This window comes from Alosa alosa, chromosome 1 (assembly GCF_017589495.1).
Source record: "Alosa alosa isolate M-15738 ecotype Scorff River chromosome 1, AALO_Geno_1.1, whole genome shotgun sequence".
NCBI lineage: Eukaryota > Metazoa > Chordata > Actinopteri > Clupeiformes > Clupeidae > Alosa > Alosa alosa.
The window spans coordinates 12,697,130-12,718,202 of NC_063189.1; the positions used below are offsets into that span (position 1 = coordinate 12,697,130).

General features: G+C 38.6%; 3 gene segments (V, D, J or C); all 3 read right to left on the minus strand.

The window, feature by feature from the left end:
• Nucleotides 1-785: 785 nt before the first annotated feature.
• Nucleotides 786-1,776, minus strand: LOC125304762. The segment is given in 2 exon segments: nucleotides 786-1,181; nucleotides 1,309-1,776. Coding segments are annotated over 2 exon segments (387 nt in total).
• Nucleotides 1,777-2,714: 938 nt separating this feature from the next.
• LOC125294173 lies at nucleotides 2,715-5,644 on the minus strand. The segment is given in 4 exon segments: nucleotides 2,715-3,294; nucleotides 3,517-4,916; nucleotides 5,150-5,199; nucleotides 5,555-5,644. Coding segments are annotated over 3 exon segments (492 nt in total).
• LOC125305371 lies at nucleotides 2,793-3,538 on the minus strand. The segment is given in 3 exon segments: nucleotides 2,793-2,877; nucleotides 2,976-3,294; nucleotides 3,517-3,538. Coding segments are annotated over 3 exon segments (426 nt in total).
• Nucleotides 5,645-21,073: the final 15,429 nt, after the last annotated feature.

The window sequence follows — 21,073 nt, forward strand, 5'->3', positions numbered from 1 at the left end:
ATATATCTTTTATTTGTATATAATCTCTACAGTACCTGAAGGTTTTCGACCTGTTCCTCGCAAGGTTTGTAGTGACCACTCTTAAGCTATACTTTAACACAGTTTTCAGGTACATCAAACAACTTGGAGCCTGGATATATAGCATTAGTGGCAAGATATGTAGACTCAGTGCCATGTAAGACCTAAATATGTGTTGCTTTACAGTTTTTGTATAAATGAATTAGCCATGAATTTTTAATCTTATTCAAATTCGAATTGCGAGTAACATGTTGCCTACCGACGTCAATTTTCTTGTTGATATTATTGATCACATGACATGTGCTGTCATGCCCATCATAGTCATTTCTACATGCTCAAAACGATGTGAATGAAAATACCCAAAGCAAGAAATGTGAATTTAGCCTCTTAAGGTAAACATAAGTTATGAGTTATAAGAATACTCAGATTAGAGATGGTTCGGGAAAAGTAAACATGAGTAGGTCTAAGGCTTTCGTCAGTCTCTGTAAGACGTTAAGAGACAACATTATCAGGAAAAGCAGACTTGTTCATTCTGGGTCAAGCTGATAGTTTTAGTTTTCCCAAATTCAGGTTGGGATTAGTTTGTTTCTGCACTGTCTGCAGTTTAACCCAAGTTATCCATGTTTCTTCACAAAGTAGCAATTACATTTCACTTTTCTGTATAAATTTGAAAAAACATGAATGCAGTGAATGTCAAATTAAATAAAAGTTTACATTAATGGATATGGGTAGGATAAAACCAGAGAAACATAATTGTATTGAAATATTTATACTTGAATACTCTTGTAATGCTTTTACTCATGTTGATTTCTTTGGGACCTACAGTATCAGGTTTTTGTTCAAAGATGTGTGATTTCCTGTCACTGTGGGCTGCAGAGCACAGTAGTAGACCGCCGAGTCAGTCATTTCAGCTGAGGAGATCTCCAGTTCCAGGCGTGTGATGTTGTTCAGAACCCTCACAGACAGGTTTTCAACGTGCTCAGGGTATTTCGTCCCTGATGTGGTGATGTACTGAAGGAACTGTGGCTCAGAATGGAGACCTTGGCGATACCACTGCAATGTCCTGACAGAGCCACTGTAACTGCACGAGAGAGTAGCACTCCCTCCCTGTGCAACATGCTTCACAGAGTCCAGAGATTTTATACTATCCTCCAAGGTTTCACCTACCAACATAAAGGGAAGAACGCTGGTCAGTATGTTCAGAAGGATCGTGTAGAAGTTTGCAAATAGCTTTGTCACATTTATTAGGATAAGAATAGTAAACATGGAGTGATAATGATGTTTTCATACCAATATAGAGAGATAAAAGGATGACTGCAGAGAGAGACACCATTGCTGATCTCCTAGAGGTTTGGCACTGTGAGGGCCGTCTCCGAAAAGCATTTTTCTATTGACATTCTGTTGCTGAAGACTCTTAAGCTCCACCTACTGGGAACAAAAGGTCCTTTGTCATCTCCCTCAATGTTCATACTTGGTTCATCTGCAATGTTATTCCAACATCAACACACTTAAAAAGTAAATATGAGAAAAACTGATAGATTAAAAAATGTCAACAAGTTGGTTTGGTCCAAACAATTATTAATCATTAATGCTGCACATTCTGTTTATGTCTGACATGATATCATTGTGTATACAACAATGAAATACCAAGATTCTGGCATGTACTTTGAATTGGTGAACTGAATTGTCATAGTGCTAACTGGTATGATCTGTTATAGTGAGTGATTAATGGACCTGCATGTTGGCTATGTTTGTCTGTTTTCATGATAACTGATAACATGATAACATAACAACTGTTGTGAGCAAGCTCCCCCAAGGGATTCATTGTTTGCAACATATTTCCCCAAAACATTTGTGAACGTGAATACTATTGTGATTAAAGATATTTTAGATATGCCAGACGTCATAATCCGCTGTAGTTCTTTATGGATTGGTCTCAGCCACCATCTTTGTTTCCTATTCAGCCAGGACTGTGTACAAACATTGAAGACTGTTTGAGCTAAACACACAGATATGAGTAACAATTGGCTGCATGCAACTAACAAAAAGGTGTACTGAACCACGGCATGCACCTTTAGAGTTAGTTCTCAGAACGCCATGAGCAGAGTAGCTGCTAGAAAGACATTACTGCTCTGCCTACATATTGAGATTGTACATATAATATATGATAATATACAATCACTTTCAATCTGAAGATAAGTTAGTTTAGGGCAGCATTAAAGGCTATATGTAATGTACCAAGACTGCCACATGATGGCGCCTTTTGTTTTCATTCTGGTTTGTTCTTATTAGCAGATTTACATGTTTTGAGATAAAATTACTTAACCAAAGTGTCATTAATTGACACAATTTCAAGTAAAGTAATATTAGATATTTTGGAAAATTTCAGGATATATATATATATATATATATATATATATATATATATATATATATATATATATATATATTGTGGCCATATTTGCATAAAAAGGAACATTTGCATGAATATGAAACACCATTTTCTTCCCTGATATTTGACCATGAAAAGGTGAGTTTTTAAATGTAAATGTTTAAAAACTGAATGAAATATAGTATAGTATAGAGTATAGTATAGTATAATATAGTATAGTAGAGTCTTTATTGTCCTATAAGGATATTCTTTTTCACACACATCATTACATTCCATGCAGGATATACACAGCCTCATATAACATATAACAACACCATACAAGCAAAAAGGTGGACAGTGCAGACAACATAAAACACAAAACAATAGGGGGGATGGATGATTGTCACAGGAGTTTGTTTAGTGCAGTGATAGCTGAGGGTACAAAACTTTTCTTAAAGTGTGCTTTTTTCCAGTCCAGGACTCTGTATCTGCGGCCAGATGGGAGTAGGATATGATAGTAAAATGAATGATACTGGGTATGAAACATTATAATAAATAGCACCATGTACTGATTAGGTTTTTGTACAGTGTCTGTATGTTTCCTGTCATTGTGGGCAGCACAGCACAGTAGTAGACAGCAGAGTCTAAGACTTCAGCGGATGAGATCTCCAGAATTACATGCTTGGTGTCTTTGTTGATGTGAGACAACATTCTTGGTGGGGCTCCTCCCGTGGTGTTGTACTCCGTTATGAATAGGATAAATTCAGGTGTAGCTCCAGGATACAGACGGTACCAGTGTACAGAGTTAATATCTACAGTGTACTTGCAGGAGAATGTGACACTGGCATCCTCCAGAACATTCTTAGTGGAATCTAGAGATGCAATGATATCCTCTTTGGTGTCATCTGTTGAAAACAAGATTTATTTTAATTTAGTGTATTTTAAAAACATAAAATGTAAAACATGAACAAGAAACATCAATGATTCATTAGTATTATTGCCTCCTTTGCAATGTAGCTTGAATGTTATTCCTCTTATTGTAAGTCCCTTGGGATAAAAGATACCGTTAAATGCATAAATATAAATGGAAATTATTTTGTTATTTATTTAATTTAGTATTTACTCACCTATAAACAGGAACACAATCATTGTAACACAGATGAATTCCATTGTATAGCTGCTTCTGTTTGTTACCTCTCCTTGACACTAAAGAAAGTCAGGTAAGAGTGACACATCTGCTACAGCCTTTTCAGTTTTAAGATCTGAAACATCAGTGCCTCCTTCAGGAACAACAGAGTAATTTAGCCCATCATCAGTGTTCCTTCATCACTGTTTGGCAACAACTTTAATTGATTGTAATGGTAATGATTGTTAAGTTGTAACTGAACAAAGGGATTTTACCTGTGAGGACATATTACTGTACATTACATTTGGCTGATGCATTTTTATCCAAAGCGACTAACAACATGGTAAACAGTTTAAGCTTTTTAAAGCAATTCTCTGAACAATTATAGGACAATTTAATATAAGTGAGTGCTGTTTTTAAACAGTCAACTTTTGGATTGACTGTTTGGATTGGCTTGAGCGCACTGGTGGCAGAGCTAGACGTTGTTCGTCTGAGGAGCGCAACGGTCGGGAAGTAGCATAATATCTGTATGAGGGCATTAAAGTTGGTGGGAGCAGAATCGGAGACTACTGTACTTTGTAGGCAAGCGTTAGATACTTGAATTTGATGCGGGTGGCCATAGGTAGCCAGTGTAGCTGGATGAGCAGCGGGGTGACGTGCCCTTTTGGGTTGCTTTTAGACCAGGCCCCCCACCGCGTTCTGGATCATCTGAAGTGGTTTCACTGTGCAGGCTGGGAGACCTGTCAGGAGGGCATTGCAGTAGCTAAGTCGTGAGATGACTATTTCCTGTTCTAGGAGTTGGGTAAAGTAATTCAAGTAAGTCCTGATTTTTCGTATGTTGTAGAGTGCGAAGCGGCCCGACCGGGCGACCGAAATAATGACAATGTATACTTTTCTAGATGCATATCCTTCATAAGTAATATGCATGCCACTGCTTCTGTGGCTGGTATCTAATATGATATCATTTAGGTCACATTATTACAGAATGGGGATAATTGTGTTTGCCATTACTGGAATGGACATTTCCAACAGATAGATCTTTGTTAAATTTCTCTCCATCTGAGAGGTTTTTGTACAGCAGAGTCTGAGTTCCTGTCACTGTGGGCACCAGGGCGCAGTAGTACACAGCAGAGTCAGACGCCTCTGCAGAGGAGAGCTCCAGAAACACGCGCTTTTCCTCTGTCTTTATGGAGGGAGTCAGACGGGGAACTGGGTCTGAAGTGGTACCAGCCTCATATATGAAGTAGAGGAACTCTGGGATGGAGTTGGGGTACTGCCGATACCACTGTAAACTATTGCCACTGGTACTACTGCTGTAGTTACAGGAGAAAGTGGCATTCCCTCCCTCAATGACGACCAGTGAAGAATGCGATGATGTTATGGCATTTCCAACAGATTCTCCTTAGAATGATGAAGAAAGAGATGAAGAGTGTGAAGATGGCAGTAGTCTTTTTAAATGGAGGTGACATTCAAACAAACATAAATGGATATCTCTGAAATATGCTTTTCTGATCCAATCTAGAATATAGACTTTTATTATACTTAACCTACAATACACACTGAACTATATCAGCCTTATTACATACTAGCTCACATACTATAATGATAAATGAAAATTATCTCAAGGTTCTTACCTATTAAGAGAGACAAGACCAGTAATACACTGAGTGCTCCCATGACTGGCCTGCAATGACATGACATACAACACTGCAAGCATAAATCCAGACACCTTCTTTACACACATGCACTTTTAGACTCCACCCCATACATCTTGTAAAGAAGAAGGTACCAGCCAATAAAATACATTTCACTGTGCTATTCATTTATGGTTTTACCAACTGATGCAATTAAAATGTTAATAATTTCAAATGTATTCCAGTCAATATTTAGGGAATTTATTGTAATAGTCATCTCATTGACACAGAAAAAAATAATGGTATAAATAATAAAGGTAGCGATATCTGAGTGTTGACAGAATTAAAGGGTTTCTACCATAACTGAGGCTTCTTGAAATTATATTTTTTTCAGTACATACTTACGAGGGAGTCATTCATTTCATGACAGCCCTAAGGGAGCTTCCATCACTGTGGCCTGCAGTGCACAGTAGTACAGAGCAGAGTCTGAACCTTGGGTGGAGGAGATCTCCAGTTCTAGCCGTTTAGCTTTTCCATCAAACTTTGTGGACATATGCTTATACGGTGGGTTTGCTTCTTGTACATAACCTGTTGACTCAACTATAAGTTTCAGGAATTCTGGCCCTGCTCCTGGCTTTTGCCGATACCAAAGGAAACTGTATGGAGAGCCATCGTATGTGCAGGAGAGTGTTGCAGTGCTGCCTTCTGTGAAACTACATTCTGTTTTGTCTGGAGAAATTGAATCTGACAGTATTTCTCCTTTAGAAAGAATAGAAAAAACATTTTGTTAAAAGAAATACAGTATAATATATCAATAATGTCTTGAGCAATTTGGAAGCAATGTTGCATTCATATGGTATGAAATGAAATGTGTTGTATTGAATAAGTCTCATCTTTGTGTCAAGTATGAAAATGTTTAAGCTGCTTACCTAAATACCCAAAGAGTACCATGGTGCTGTAAAGAAATGCCATTGTGATTTCCATGATGTTCAACTGCAACTGTAAATGTGACTGACATGGTATCTGTTCTTCACTTCCCTCATGAGTTTTGCTCCCCCCACTGAGACACTTCATTACACTGGAAGTTAATCAACCTCGCAGCACTAGCGTAGCTAGAATTCACAATGTGGGTAGGCCCAGGTGCGCCAAGCCCAAAACACAGCTGCTACCAACATAAGCCATTATGACTATGCTTGAATACACCACAACACAAGCCTAATATATAATCTTAAGCAATGTTACAAGCAAGAATACCATTGCACTAGCACAGCGGCCACATACAGACACACAGTCGTGCACACACAGCACAGCTGACGCAACGCAACACAACAGCATCCCACCAGCAATGGATGGTGGAAAGGAAGTTTAAGATCAATACTTTGAACATAGCGGCTCCGCGGTCACACAAACCACACATGAAATAGGCGAGAAAACAGTAGCCTAGGCTATTAGCCTATAGTACATAGTCCAAAAACATAAACAAGACTTAGCCTACTTTTGATGATTACAGCACAAGACTTGCCGTTGAAAACGGTGATGATTACTTGATAGTTTAACCTAACGATGCAGTCAATTATCTTTCAAAGGAGAGCAGGGGCAAAAGACAAAATTTCAAAATTGTTGCTCTGATTTCTGATTCACAGTTGAAAAGAGACGTTCCAACAGTAGCCTAGGTCCGAGTTGTCCTAACAGGTAATAATTTACTTGACAGTGTCGACATAAGAGTGACATGACACTGTCATGAACGTGTCATAAACAAGTCATAAACGTTTATGACATAACACTTCTGTTATTAAGTGACATTCAGTTTTTGACATACAGTAACAAGTTAGGATTAGGATTAGGGTTAGGGTTAGGGTTGGGGTTAGGGTTAGGATTAGGGTTAGGTTTCATGTGTCATGACAGTGTCATGTCACTCTTATGTCGATACTGTCAAGTAAAGTGTTACCCTGAATTCTCTGTTACCTTGAATTTCCCCTTGGGGATCAATAAAGTATCTATCTATCTATCTATCTATCTATCTATCTATCTATCTGCCTTCTACTCACAACGTTTTTGAGACTAACTTTAATAAACTGCTTTGTTTCAATTCAAATAACTCTCTAGCAAGCAGAAGGTAACTTTCTGTATCCCTCTGTGAAACGTGCTCTGACTGCTCTGGGTGCGCAGAAGTGGCAAGGGGCTGCGCGATCTTACTGCAAAACTGATTTGTGTATTTCAGTTAGCCTATTAGCATTGAGCTCAACGCAAATCAAACAAGCTAATAGGCTGGGGTGGAGATTTCCAACTTCTGAAAAATAGTTTTCATGCAGATATTCTTCACAAGATAAACAAACTAACCCATTAGACTTTCAGCTATTTTACATCAGCATAAGACTTTTAGCCATTTGGTAATGTTGTCAAACCAAGTTTCTAAAACAAATAGTTCTGGTCCTTAATTATGATTGGCTGAATCTCGTTTGATGCCGTTGTAAAACGAGAAAAGCAGCCAAAGACGCTTCAAGAAGAAAGTTGTGTCATTACAGGAAAATCAACGGGATTGATCTACGAGAGAATTGGAACTCTCATGATTTTTATATTCATAAATAGTTAATGTCCTGATGTTCTTGTTTATGTTTCTTATAGGTGTCCTCACATTTACTGAAAATTTCGACAACACAAAGTACCTGCACTGTACCCAGATGGTGCACTTTTAAAGGTCAAAAACTTGAGTGTGGAATGATGGACACTTTTCACCTTCAACGAATGCCATCTTGGCTACATAGTGAAAGGACAGGAGTGAATGTGTCTCAGTACATGTTCTCTCCATCAGTAAGATATAACTGACGCCAATGTTTACAGTGCCACCCTGTGGTATATGTCATACCATGGAATACTGACATATACAGTACTTATACAACAGAGAGTTACTAATGATTAATAACGCAACATGCTTACTTAAATACCCTATTAACCAGATGTTACAAAAGTAGGCTACATAAAACCTAATCTATCTATGAAAATAAGAAATTTAGATGGCAAGTCCATTTTTGATTTGGATCACAGTTGTGGGTATATCCTTTACTACTCTTATTCATGCCATATTGCTTAAATGTTTCATAGGCTTAATAGAACATTTTATTTGGACGACTGACATTTGATTAGCCTATACTCTCTGGAGAATGAGGAATTTGCATGGCTTTTTTTACTTCAGTTGTTTTTAGTTCAGATTCAGCTTAGTAGAGCCCGTCTATCAAATGTATAGGGTATAGGACAAAATGCTGTCATAACTGTGCTTTACAGTGCATATCTTTACATGCAGCTGCATGTGTTAACTTGCACTCATTACAGTATATCACACTTAGACAGAATAATTGAATTACATTTTTATGTTTGTTACTGAATAGGTAACGTAAGAAGGCTTTTTGCAGACCTCTTTTGTCGGGCAGGTGCGCAGGATAGGTCGCAGATCAGGAAACTTAGAAAGAGTCCCGCACACTGACCATTCCGCAAGCAATTATTTTTTATTAGAAATTACACAACGTTTTGGTCTTAGACCGTAGACCTTCATCAGGTAAAAAAAAAAACCTGATGAAGGTCTACGGTCTAAGACTGAAACATTGTGTAATTTCTAATAAAAAATAATTGCTTGCAGAATGGTCAGTGTGCTGGACTCTTTCTAAGTGTCCTGTTACTGAATAGGTAAAAAAAATCACTCAAGCTGCAGGTGAGTTTATTATAAAGACCTATCCATTTCATATCCAGATCTTTTTGTATGGGTGCTGAGGGTGCAGCTGCCACTGTGGGCAGCAGAGCACAGTAGTACACAGCAGAGTCAGAAACTTGCAGATCCTGGATGGTCAGAGGAACAGTGTTTGAAGTTGTATCTAATTTGGAGTGGAATTTGTCCTTGAACTTTTCATCTGTTTGTGGTTCACTGTAGGTATTAGTGATTAGGATATACTCAGGGAAGCCATTTGACTGTTGTTTGTACCAAAGAAGGGACGGTGTTGCTGATGTAGTTTTGTAATGACACACAATAGTAACTCCATCACCCTCGGTTCTCAAAACTCCATCTGTTTGATTGACAGAATCCCGTCCAACAGCCACTAAAGAGAGAAAATAAATGATAAAGAAAACAAATCTGTGGTGGTTTGTACACAATATCAAAGTTAATTATATGTTTGCATGGTTTGAAAAATATATACTTACTAGCAATATTTGCTGCCAGGAAAACTAACCTCCAAGCCCACAGTGCCATAGCAAATGAGCTGTAATGATTGGTGTTCTCTCACCTTGTTTCTGAAGTGACTGTGACTGCTATTCTCACGTATGTGTTCACACTCTTGGTCCCTGCAAGTAGAGACATTTACATTGCCTCATTGTGGAGCATGTCCTAAGACACACCTACTTCTGCAAAGGTATATATGTGTGAGTGAAAACAGGTGTCAACCATGATTACACTATGTAGCCACAATGGCATTCGTTGAGGGTGAAAAGTGTTCATCATTCCACACTCAACTTTTTGACCTTTATGAGTGCACCATGTGTACTGCAGTGCACTTTGTGTTGCCAAAAATTTCAGTAAATGTGAGGACATCTAATAAATAAGAACATCTGGACAACTATTTATGAATATAAAAATCATATGATAGTTCATAGCTCTTATAGATCAGTCCCTTTGATTTTCCTGTCATGACACAATTTTCCTCTTGAGCGTCTTTAGCAACTGTTCTAGTATGCCTGATGCATTTTAGCCTTCCATTTCTGCTCATACTCTGAGTAACTCTCTTGCTTCTGTTGGTACTTGTGGGGAGCGACCAAAGAGTAATTAAAAGGAGGAAAACCCCGAATCAAAGTCAGGGCAAAGTCATAAAAGACCTCCTGCAGTTTTTGCCATCTTATTTTCCGTAGCTTCCGTGCAAACCATGTGTAGTGGCCATAATCACCAGAATGGCCAAGCCATACAAATAAATCATTGTTTTATCCCATTTACACTTCACTGGTAGACTTCCGAGGGCCCTGACATTTAAAATGAGACATTGAGAACTTTGAATAAGCACTGGTAGTTTATTTACAAGACGATTTATACAGTCTTGAATCTTGAGTCCATCTTGAATTTAGTCACGATAAGTCGAGCGACGAGTACGAATGAACAGGTATGATAAGGGATCAGATTCCAAAATTAATTCTGTGGAAATGCATGGATTCCAGTTGCTTCAGTTGGATCAAGTTGGACAGCTCCAGAACTCACACCAAAGGATTGTCTTAAAGGAGCCACACCACTTTTATGACGGCATATGAATGCTGTTCTTTTGACCTTTAGTTTTGTTGCTACTGTGCATGGAGGACAGGCCAATTTTGAGTTCTGTCCAACATCGGTGGTAGGTTTTAATCGTATCGCATTGCATAATGCTGATAACCGGGACCATTTAGGTTACTATAATCATGATATCACATTTTATACCGTATCGCTAGTGGCTGGTGAAAGAGTTGCGGGGGGGGGGGTTAGTGGGTAGTGAACACCATGGGTAAGTATTTCTGGTTTAGAAGGTCAGTGCACTAGTTGACATTTCAGAATAGCAAATCAGAACAGCATGTCATTGCAACAATTAGGTCTGGTTGAACTATTTATTAATTACTGATTTGACAAGAGGCATTCTATGAGTCATCACGAGTGGCAATATCTCAGGACATACCCACTCAGGCGTTTTTTCAGCTAGTAATCTCTTCCTTTATTGTACTGAATTATCCAACGTGAACATTTCATACATTCCATACATACATACATACAGTGCATACATTCCCAATCCTAACTGATTTGCTGGGTGGAGTTTTCCAACTTCCAAAAACAAAAGTTTTGATAAAGGCATATCTGTATATATATCTTTATAAGATAAGCAAACTAACCCATCAGAGTTTCAGCTATCTTACATCAGCATAAAATATTTTGCCATTTAGCAATGTTGTCAAACCAATTTTGCAGAATGTCTAATGTCTAGTAATCCAGATAGAGGTGTTTACCAGGAATAGCTATGGTTGTCTGGTTGGCTACTTTGATTATTTTGATTGGCTGAGAGAAACTACTCCGTAGTTCTTGTTATTCAGTGCCACTGTAGTCCCAACATGTTAGTTGACTATTCTTAAGAGGCCAGAGTTAAATGAAAAACAACACTGATATACAGGCTGAATTTCATGACAAATTTTATAACACAAAACAGTCTTCAGGTCAGAATTTGGGCAGCTCTGCATGCGACAATACACCAAGAAACATCAGAGGCCTCATGGGTATGCCCAAATAAATAAACATCAGAGTATCCCAGCACCATGTGATGACTAGAATAGTGCTCCACCTTCTGACCCAAAGAAAGAAATATTGAAATGTTTTTTTTTTAGAGTTTGGAGTTCTTTCTTGCTCGTAGTGGCATCAAGTGATTTCACCAGTTCCTTAATTTGTCTTTATCTCAGTGAACTATAATTATCCTAAATGTCATGATATTAGTTTTGTTAGTGTCTGCTTATACAAAATGTATTATGTAACTGTTTCATAGTCGTAAAACACTGTAATAACATATTAACTATATAGTAATACTGTGTTTAAGTTCAGAAAATGATAACTACAAAAAAGGCTGTGCATTATTTGCTGCCTGACTATTGTTTCTGTACTGGGCTTAGCACTGATGGTGCCACTGTGGGTGGAGTGGCTGGGTGCCATAGCACAGAAATAGACAGCAGAATCAGAAGACTGCAACTGCTTGATTTTCAGTGGAACTGATTTCAATGTTAAGTTCACTTTGGAGTGAAATCTCTGCTTTAAGTTTTCCTGGTTATGATTTTCCTTGTAAATAAAGGAAATTGGTATAAGCTTTGGGAAGTCATTTGCCTGTTGTTTGTACCAGAGGAGAGAAGGTGATGGGTCAGTGGTGTTATAATGACATGCGATGATCACAACGACTCCCTCCAAGGCAGTTAAATATGCATGTGGTTGGTCAACATGATGTTCTCCCTCACCAACTACATAGGACACAATGGAATTTTAAGTAATTAATATACATTTAAATATTGAATTTGAAATATGGCATGAATGGAGAAAAACACTTACCAACATAATTTATAGCAAAGACAAATAACACTCTAATCCAGTATGCCATGGCCAGTTAGTTGTACAAGTGCACTCCCAAACAGTCCTGTCTGCCCTCACATGGAGTGAATGTGTCTCAGTGTTTTCTCCATCAGTCAGATATAACTGAAGGCAATGTTTACACTGCCTCCCTGTGGTATATCTCATATCATGAAATACTGATATATGCTTCCTTATAATATAAACTAAGGAGAGTTACTAATGTTTCTAGAGATGTTATGGTATCGTCTTTGGTGTCATCTGTTGAAAAAAATAAGATTTATTTTAATTTAGTGTATAACTTAAATTTAAAATTAAACTTAAAATAAAAAAAATGTTGAACAAACATAAACAATTAATTGATTTAATGATAGTATTAGTATTATTGTGTCATTTGCAATGTAGCTTGAATCTTATTCCTCTTATTGTGAGTCGCTTTGGACAAAAGAATCTATAGCAATACAAAAAATAACTGTACAAAATGTAGTACATTAATTGCTGCCTGCCCATTGTTCCTGTACTGGGCTTAGCACTGATGGTGCCACTGTGGGTGGGGATATAACTGTGGGTGCCATAGCACAGAAATAGACAGCAGAATCAGAAGACTGCAACTGCTTGATTTTCAGTGGAACTGATTTCAATGTTAAGTTTACTTTGGAGTGAAATCTCTGCTTGAAGTTTTCCTCTTTACGATTTTCCTTGTAAATATAGGAAATGGGCATAAGCTTTGGGAAGTCATTTGCCTGTTGTTTGTACCAGAGGAGAGAAGGTGATGGGTCGGTGGTGTTATAATGACATGCGTCTCCCTCCAAGGCAGTTAAATTTGCATGTGGTTGGTCAACATTATATCTTCCCTCAGCAACTGCAGAGAACACATTGAAATTTTAAGTAAATTATAGAATTTCATTTGAAATATAACACTTGGGGAGAAATACTTACCAACATAATCTGCAGCATGAAATAATAGCAAACGAATCCAGTATGCCATGGCCAGTTAGAAACAACAGATTCCCAAACAGCCCTGTCTGCCCTCACATGGAATGAATGTGTCTCAGTGTTCTCTCCATCAGTAAGATATAACTGAAGGCACAGACGGCTCTGTGAAGGCAATGTTTACACTGCCTCCTTGTGGTATATGTCATATCATGCACACTTACATACTATACTATAACTTACTAATGAATAACAAGACAAAGAGCCTACTTAAAAAACCCTCACACCAGATGCTGAAAAAATACATACATTAATCTATGACAACAAGAAATTCAGAAGTCCATTGTTGGTTTGGATGACAGCCACTGGATCCTTTACCAAGCCCACTCTCATTCATGCCATATTGCTTAAATGTTTTATGTGGACAAATATACATTTTAGATGGAGGACTGAAATTTGACATAACACTTAAAGTGTAGCCATTAACACAACTAAAACTGAACCTGGTCAATTTATTTCATTGTCTTTTTTATTTTTTAAGCCAGAGTCTGAGAAGATGTTCTTCGTTAGATGGCTGTCCAATTTGTTATAGCCTACTCTAAACTGTTGGTTGTTATGATGAGCTAATTTTCAGTATACCTCCTAAATGGGAGCGCAATATAGAGAATGAGGAATTTGCATGACTATTTTTACTTCAGTTGATTTTAGTTCAGATTCAGTATAGTATAGCCCATCTGTCAAACGTACAGGCTACACAGAACAACATGCTTTCATAACTGTGATCATTACAGTATATAACCCCTTGACAGAATGATTGGGAATAAAATATTTATTTTTTATTACAGAATAGGTAGAAAAATACCACTCAAGTTGAGTTATAAAGACCTATCCATTCCATACCCATGGTGTTTTTCGTATGAGTGTTGTGGGTGTAGCTGTCACTGTGGGCTGCAGAGCACAGTAGTACATGGAAGCATCAGACACTTGCAGATTCTTGATGGTCAGAGGAACAGTTTTTGAAGTTGTGTCTACTTTGGAGTGGAACCTGTCCTTTTCTTTTTCTTGTCCTTCACCGTAGGTATTGATGATTAGGATGAACTCAGGGAAGCCATTTGCCCATTTTTTATACCAGACAAGAGAAGGTGTTGTATCTGAAGTTTTGTAATGACATGCAATAGTCACTTGATCACCCTGAAAGGCTCTTAAATCCCCATCTGTTTGGTTTACAGAATCCTGACCAACAGCCCCTAAGAGAAAAGAGAATGCAAATGAATCTTCACCTACACTGGATAAAACAAATAATAATTGTAGTCGATTGTCTGTATAAGTCATATCAAAGTTAATCTAAAAATGTTGATGGTTTAAGAAAAACAAACTCAACTTACAGGTAATCTTTGCTGCAAGGAAAACTAGCACTCTAGCCCACAGTGCCATGGCAAATGAGCTCTACTGATTGATACTCTCTCGCTTTGTCTTGGACCAGAAGTGATAGTGTCTGTCATGCTCTCAGTGCTCACTTATAGTATGGGTTCTGACTCTCAGTCCCATCCCATCACACTGCCATCTTGTGGAGGATATCCTACAACACACACACACACTTATGCAAAAGCATACAAACAACTGACAACAGGTGGACTGATTCTCATTATTTTTTATTTGTGATTATTAGCTTTGCAGGTAATTGGATGTTTAGGATTACTGAATTTACTGTACTAACTTTTGATCAGTGTTTTATTCAGGTGAGCAGGCCTTTATAAAAAGGCCCTTTATAAGTACTCAGAGCTCTCAGCATAGTTTTTGTAGGACTGTTGTAAGTGCAGCTGTCACTGTGGGCTGCAGAGCACAGTAGTACATGGAAGCATCAGACACTTTCAGATCCTGGATGGTCAGAGGAGCAGTTTTTGAAGTTGTGTTTACTTTAGAGTGGAACCTGTCCTTGAATTTATTTTCTATTTGGGGTTCTTTGTAGGTATATATTAGGATTAACTCAGGGAAGCCATTTGCCTGTTGTTTGTACCAGAGAAGGGAAGGTGTAAATGAAGTTTGGTAATGACACGCAATAGTCACTCCATCTCCCTGAAAGGCTCTCAAAACTCCATCTGTTTGGTTAACAGAATCCTGTCCAGCAGCCACTAAAGAGAGATAAGATTGCAAATTAATAAATCTATGCCGGTCTATATAAAATATCAAAGCTCATATTTTGGATGGTTTAAGAAAAATAAAAACTTACTTGCAATATTTGCTGCCAGGAAAACTAACATCCTAGCCCACAGTGCCATAATGAGCTGCAATGATTGATATTCTCACACTCTCTGAAGTGACTGTATTTGACTTGCTCACTTACTGTATATGTTCAGACTCTCAATCCCAGCAATTAAGAGACATTTACACTGCCCCCTTGTGGAGCATGTCCTACAGCACACACATACTTTTGCAAAAGCATATGCAGTTGATTCTGATTATTTCTGAGTTTTCAGGTAGGTGGATGTTTGGGTTTATTACTAGGTCACTGAATTAACTTTAGTTACTCAGAGCATCAGAATATTTATCTCTCTTGAAAGTTAAAGTACGGAAAGCTATAGGTAGTTTTTGTATGGGTGCTGAGGGTGCAGCTGTCACTGTGGGCCTCAGAGCACAGTAGTACACAGCAGAGTCAGACACTTGCAGATCCTGGATGGTCAGAGGAACCGTTTTTGAAGCAGAATCTGCTTTGGAGTGGAACCTCTTCTTGAACTTTTCTTCTGTTTGTCCTTCGATATGGGTATAAGTTATCAGCATAAACTCAGGGAAACCATTTGGCAACTGTTTGTACCAGAAGAGAGAAGGTGTTGAGTATGTCGTCTTATAACGACATGCAACGGTCAAACTATCTTCTTCTAAGGCGGTTAAAATCGCATGGGGTTGGTCAACATTGTCTTCCCCTGCAAGCACTAAAGCAAATAAAGAATATTAATTAGTACATCACTACTGTGAAACCTCAATCAAAACCAAACAGTGTGTACAATTGCCAATCTCACCAGCACACTTTGCTGCAAGGACAAACAGCAAATGAATCCAGTGTGGCATGAACCCCAGAAACATCTTGAGCTGTGGAGTCAGATTCTCTCAGGACTAGTCAGATGCTACCTTGACTTTTCCTAACACTTCAGTGTGGAGTGTCACTTATTGAGATGAGATGACAGCTTTTACAGTTTTAGGAATCAGGAACTCTGCCTCCTAGTGGTGAACATTTGATCATGTGCACATGTATAATACATATGGAATGTTTGATGTTTGTAAATCACAGATTAGATTAATTTATACATTGATTTGACATTTACATCCTAAACATATTCTTCAATTCTCAGGCTCTCAAAATGGAAATAGTTGCCAGTGACAGAGGTCTTGGGGCCATATTTTGCACCCTGGCGCATGGCGCAAAACTCGTTTTCCAATGTATATTTTCTTATTTTGCACGTTTATTTTCTAAACAAGGCGCCCAGGGGTGTGGCAATTAACAACTTAGGGAGCGTCTTAGCGCATTGGCGAGTTGTTTATATGTTATTTTAAGAGCGCATTGTCAACAGTGATATTAGTGGGTGCACAACGCACCATCCTTCTATCATCCATGAACACACACACCAGCGCACGTCCATGCAAAACATTACAAATTGCACGATTACAATGGGAAACATAATTAGAATAAAGATATTATGAAATACTGTACATCTCATGATGAGTAGTTATTCACCATCATTTGCAAATTGGTAATGACTGTTAAAAGTGATTAGGAGAGAGGGCGAGAGACACATACTGTATGGAGCACAGCTTAAGACGTCACGAGATATAAGAAACTCCTCTGCAGGATAATTTTTTTTTTATTTAGTCATTTGAGCAATATTAGGGTAATAGTTGCTTTTTCCAGCCTATGTTTTCAATGGCAACCCATTGTCAGTCAATAGTGAAAGTAACTGCATATAACTGTCTTGTCGTTGACTGACACCATGGTGAAGTTAGTTTCACTTTGCCAATGAGTTCAAATAATAGAGGAGTGCAAATGCGTGAAGGCTACTCTAGGTTTTAGTAAAGCATGGTTTAGTGGAATGACTATTCCATACGGTCTCGCAAGCAGCCTCCTTCAAATGCGCCGTTGAATATCAAAATACCGATACATTTATTTCACATCGTGCTGTGCGCCGTTAAAGGGAATGACAGATGTCATTGGTTTAAATGATGTTACGCCCCAGACACACCCATATGACTGATTAAAAAACCTAGAAACACCTTGTTGCGCCATGTGCTCGACGTTTGATAACGAAAACCCTCCCAATGTGGACTGGACATCCTACTAAATTTGAATAGGTTTTTGATGAGCGACGATGCGCTTTTGACTGTCATGATAGGGCCCTTGTTTTCTATAGTATTATCTGTATGTGTTTCTGTTCCATTTCCCAAAACCAGTCATCAACCATTTATGTTAAAGGTACACTATGCAGGTTTTTTAGCTTAATATGCAAGTTTTTTAGCTTAATTTACCTTCATTTAACAGCTTCAGAGTCATTGGAATGGTTATATGACTTTTTTCGGGTTGAATGGTGGCCGCCTCGCTTCCCCTAAGCCCTTTGAGCGAAAACCACCCTTGCAACTGTGGGCGGGCGGCCGACGGCCTCAGTGTCAGGAAGTATAACGAGTGTAACGAATTGCTTTACTGCATTCAAATACACATACACGCCAGGCACCGGCTAGATCAGGTAGCAATTGAGTTTCTCAGACAAAACAGTAAGGAAATTGCCAATACTGCATACTTTACCTTTAAAGCTGTTGCAGCTGAATGTTTACATCTATATGCATGCTGAAAATTGGTTCATGCGCAATGTTCCCCATTATTTTACTTTAAAAAAACTTAACTTGAGTGGCGCTGTTCGCCAGCAGCACCATCCATCTTTGTTTTCAAGTAGCAGGGAATTCACACGGAAACTCTGGCGTCATTATGTTAAGCCCGTCCACCGACTCTATACACGATGTGATTGGCCTCATCGAAGTTTGATTTTTCCAGCGCCAGCAGCAGCATCCATCTGCTTTTTTTAAGTTGCCAAAAGTTTGATCAACTAGCCAACTAGCTCTGCTGGTGGGAAAACGCATGGGACTCGTGAGTTGTAGCGCTATCCTTTTGCGCACAGAGGGAATTTGAAAGACAACCGTTTATCCCGCCCCTCGGATTGAGCACTGCCGATGGTGAGTTCCCAGACCCTACATAGTTTTGCCTGAGATTGACGACTTTTGGGGCTCTATCTTGCACTCCAGCGCAATTGACTTTGTATACTCGCGCTTTTGTCTTTCCTATTTTGCAGTCATATTGGAATTTTCTGCCACAGACCAGGAACCTCCTGGTCTAAAGTCAGTGGGACAAATTCAGATGCTATTTTAAGGGCGCATGCATGGCCACAGTTAGCCTTACATCTACCTGCAATATCTTTACATCAACGCCTACCAACTTTATACAGCCCTATAAAGGCTAAAGTTACCTTTAGTTTTGTTTCAATTTACCGTTGTGTATGGCTTTAAACATTGTGTGCGCTTTAACATCAGCCTAAGCATTATTCCAGCTGCGCTAAGGTTTTGACAAGAACCACAATTTTGCCTACCTTGTTGTAGCTCATCTGAAATAACTCCAAGCTTTGCTATGTTCCCTCCGTCCTTTCGTTGTTTTCAAAAACATTTTATATCCATGATGGCCTTGAAGTCTTGAGTAAGTGAATTATCTTAAATCAGCTTATTATATGCTGTTAACCAGCAACCATAGATAGTAAAAGAAAGCAGCAAGTAGCCTTGGCTACAATTTTATGTAGTTGCTGCGTCCAGTCATTGCTATTCTCTCTCCTGCTCAAACAAAAGTTGTGCGTGCATTAAGTTGATGATAATGTGTTTACAAACTCTACTTTACAGAAAATATTGTAAATAGCCTACTGTCATGCAGTTAATGGGATACTGTGCAGGGTTGGAAAGTTCGGTCAACTTACTGTAGAAACTGTTTCTCGTTGTTGAGGGCTTGGCCGCCTGTGCTGCGCAACGCACACTTCGCTCCTCTCATCTATGTGACACTGTTCCCATTTCTTCAAACCATACATAATTACAAGGAAAAATATTACCACACGAGGGAAATCAGTGTGGTGTCCATTAAGATGTGAAAAAATAGGTATAAATCTAGCGTACACATTTCCACGAATCACAGATGTTTTGATGACATAAATTAGGAAATATTTCTTAAGGACTTAAGGAGACGTGATGTTGAACCCAAATGCCCCATCAGCAGCACGGGAGAGCAGTGCTTATCTGACAGAAGATCTGCATTGTTTATAGTGAGGTAATGTTAGATTACATTGCAAAAATATCACCATGCATTCATAACCTCATGATTCAGTGAGAGTGATCCCAAAACATCGGAAAGTATGTCTTTGTCACATTTCTATATTACATTTTGTCAAGAGGAAAAATCAATAGCAAACTGTTCCCAACTGAACAGTGCTTATAGCGCTGTGAACGCTCCTGGCTGCGCTGGCAAATCTGCCATGCTATGGAACAAGCACGCCTGTTGTTAAAGGGAATGTGAGATGACGCTCTTATTGGTTTATTGCACGTTACGCCCAACCCACACCCATGAGTAATGTAGCTACTTCAGACAACCCCATTTTAGATTTGCGGTAAAATAGCAACAGCGCCCAAGATCCGCTCACAAAGCTACTTGCGCTTTGCGTTTTCATACTTCCGTTTTCCGTCGTTAAGATAGAGCCCTTGGTCTGAAGCTGTTTTTTCCGAGACCAAATGCTGTTTTGTCTAAAGATGACAGAGGTTTTTCTGAGACTGAGTGACTTTTTTTCACTACTCCAATGCCGATTCGCCTGTGACCTGATGCCGTTTTATTCGAGACCAGATGCCGTCCGTTTCGTTTGAGTCTGACACCTGAGTCTGAGATCTGAGAATGTCCTAAAATGAACACCATACATAACACTTTATTTTAAGTGCCACTTGTTAGCCATTGGACCAGCCATTGGCTGTCCAATTTGTTAGCCTAGTGTAAACTGTTGGTTGTTATGACGAGATGATTTTCATTGGGAGCACAATGGAGAATGAGTAATTTTTACTTTCAGTTGTTTTTAGTTCAAATTCAGCATTGTAGAGTTAATCTGTCAAACCTATAGGCTACACAGGACAACATGCTTTCATAACTGTGATCATTACAGTATATAATGCATGGACAAAATTATTGGATTAAAATATATATATTTTTTATCACAAAATAGGTAAATAAAATCACTCGAGTTGCAGAGTAGTTATAAAGACCTATCAATTCCATATCCATAGCGTTTTTTGTATGACTGTTGTAAGAACAGCTGTCACTGTGGGCTGCAGAGTGCACAGTACACAGAAGCATCAGACACTTGCAGATCCTGGATGGTCAGAGGAACAGTGTTTGAAGTTGTGTGTCTATTTTGGAGTGGAACCTGTTCTTGAACTTTCATTTTGCTTGTCCTTTTGCCTGTTGTTTGTATCAGAGAAGGGAATGTGTTGCAGTTGAAGTTTTGTAATGACACACAATAGTCAATCCATCTCCCTCAAAGGCTCTTAAATCTCCATCTGTTTGGTTGACAGAATCCTGTCCAACAGCCACTAGAGAGAGAAGAGAATGCAAATGAATCTTCGTCTACACTGGATCACTGGATCAAGAAAAAAAAAAACAGTAGTTAGTTGTCTGTATATATTATCAAACATAATGTTGATGGTTTAAGAAAAACAAACTTAACTTACAGGAGGAGGACTTGTGGAGCATATTACTTGCGGAATATATCCTACAACACACAAACAATTTTGCAAAAGCATACAAACAACTGAAAACAGGTGGACTGATTCTCATT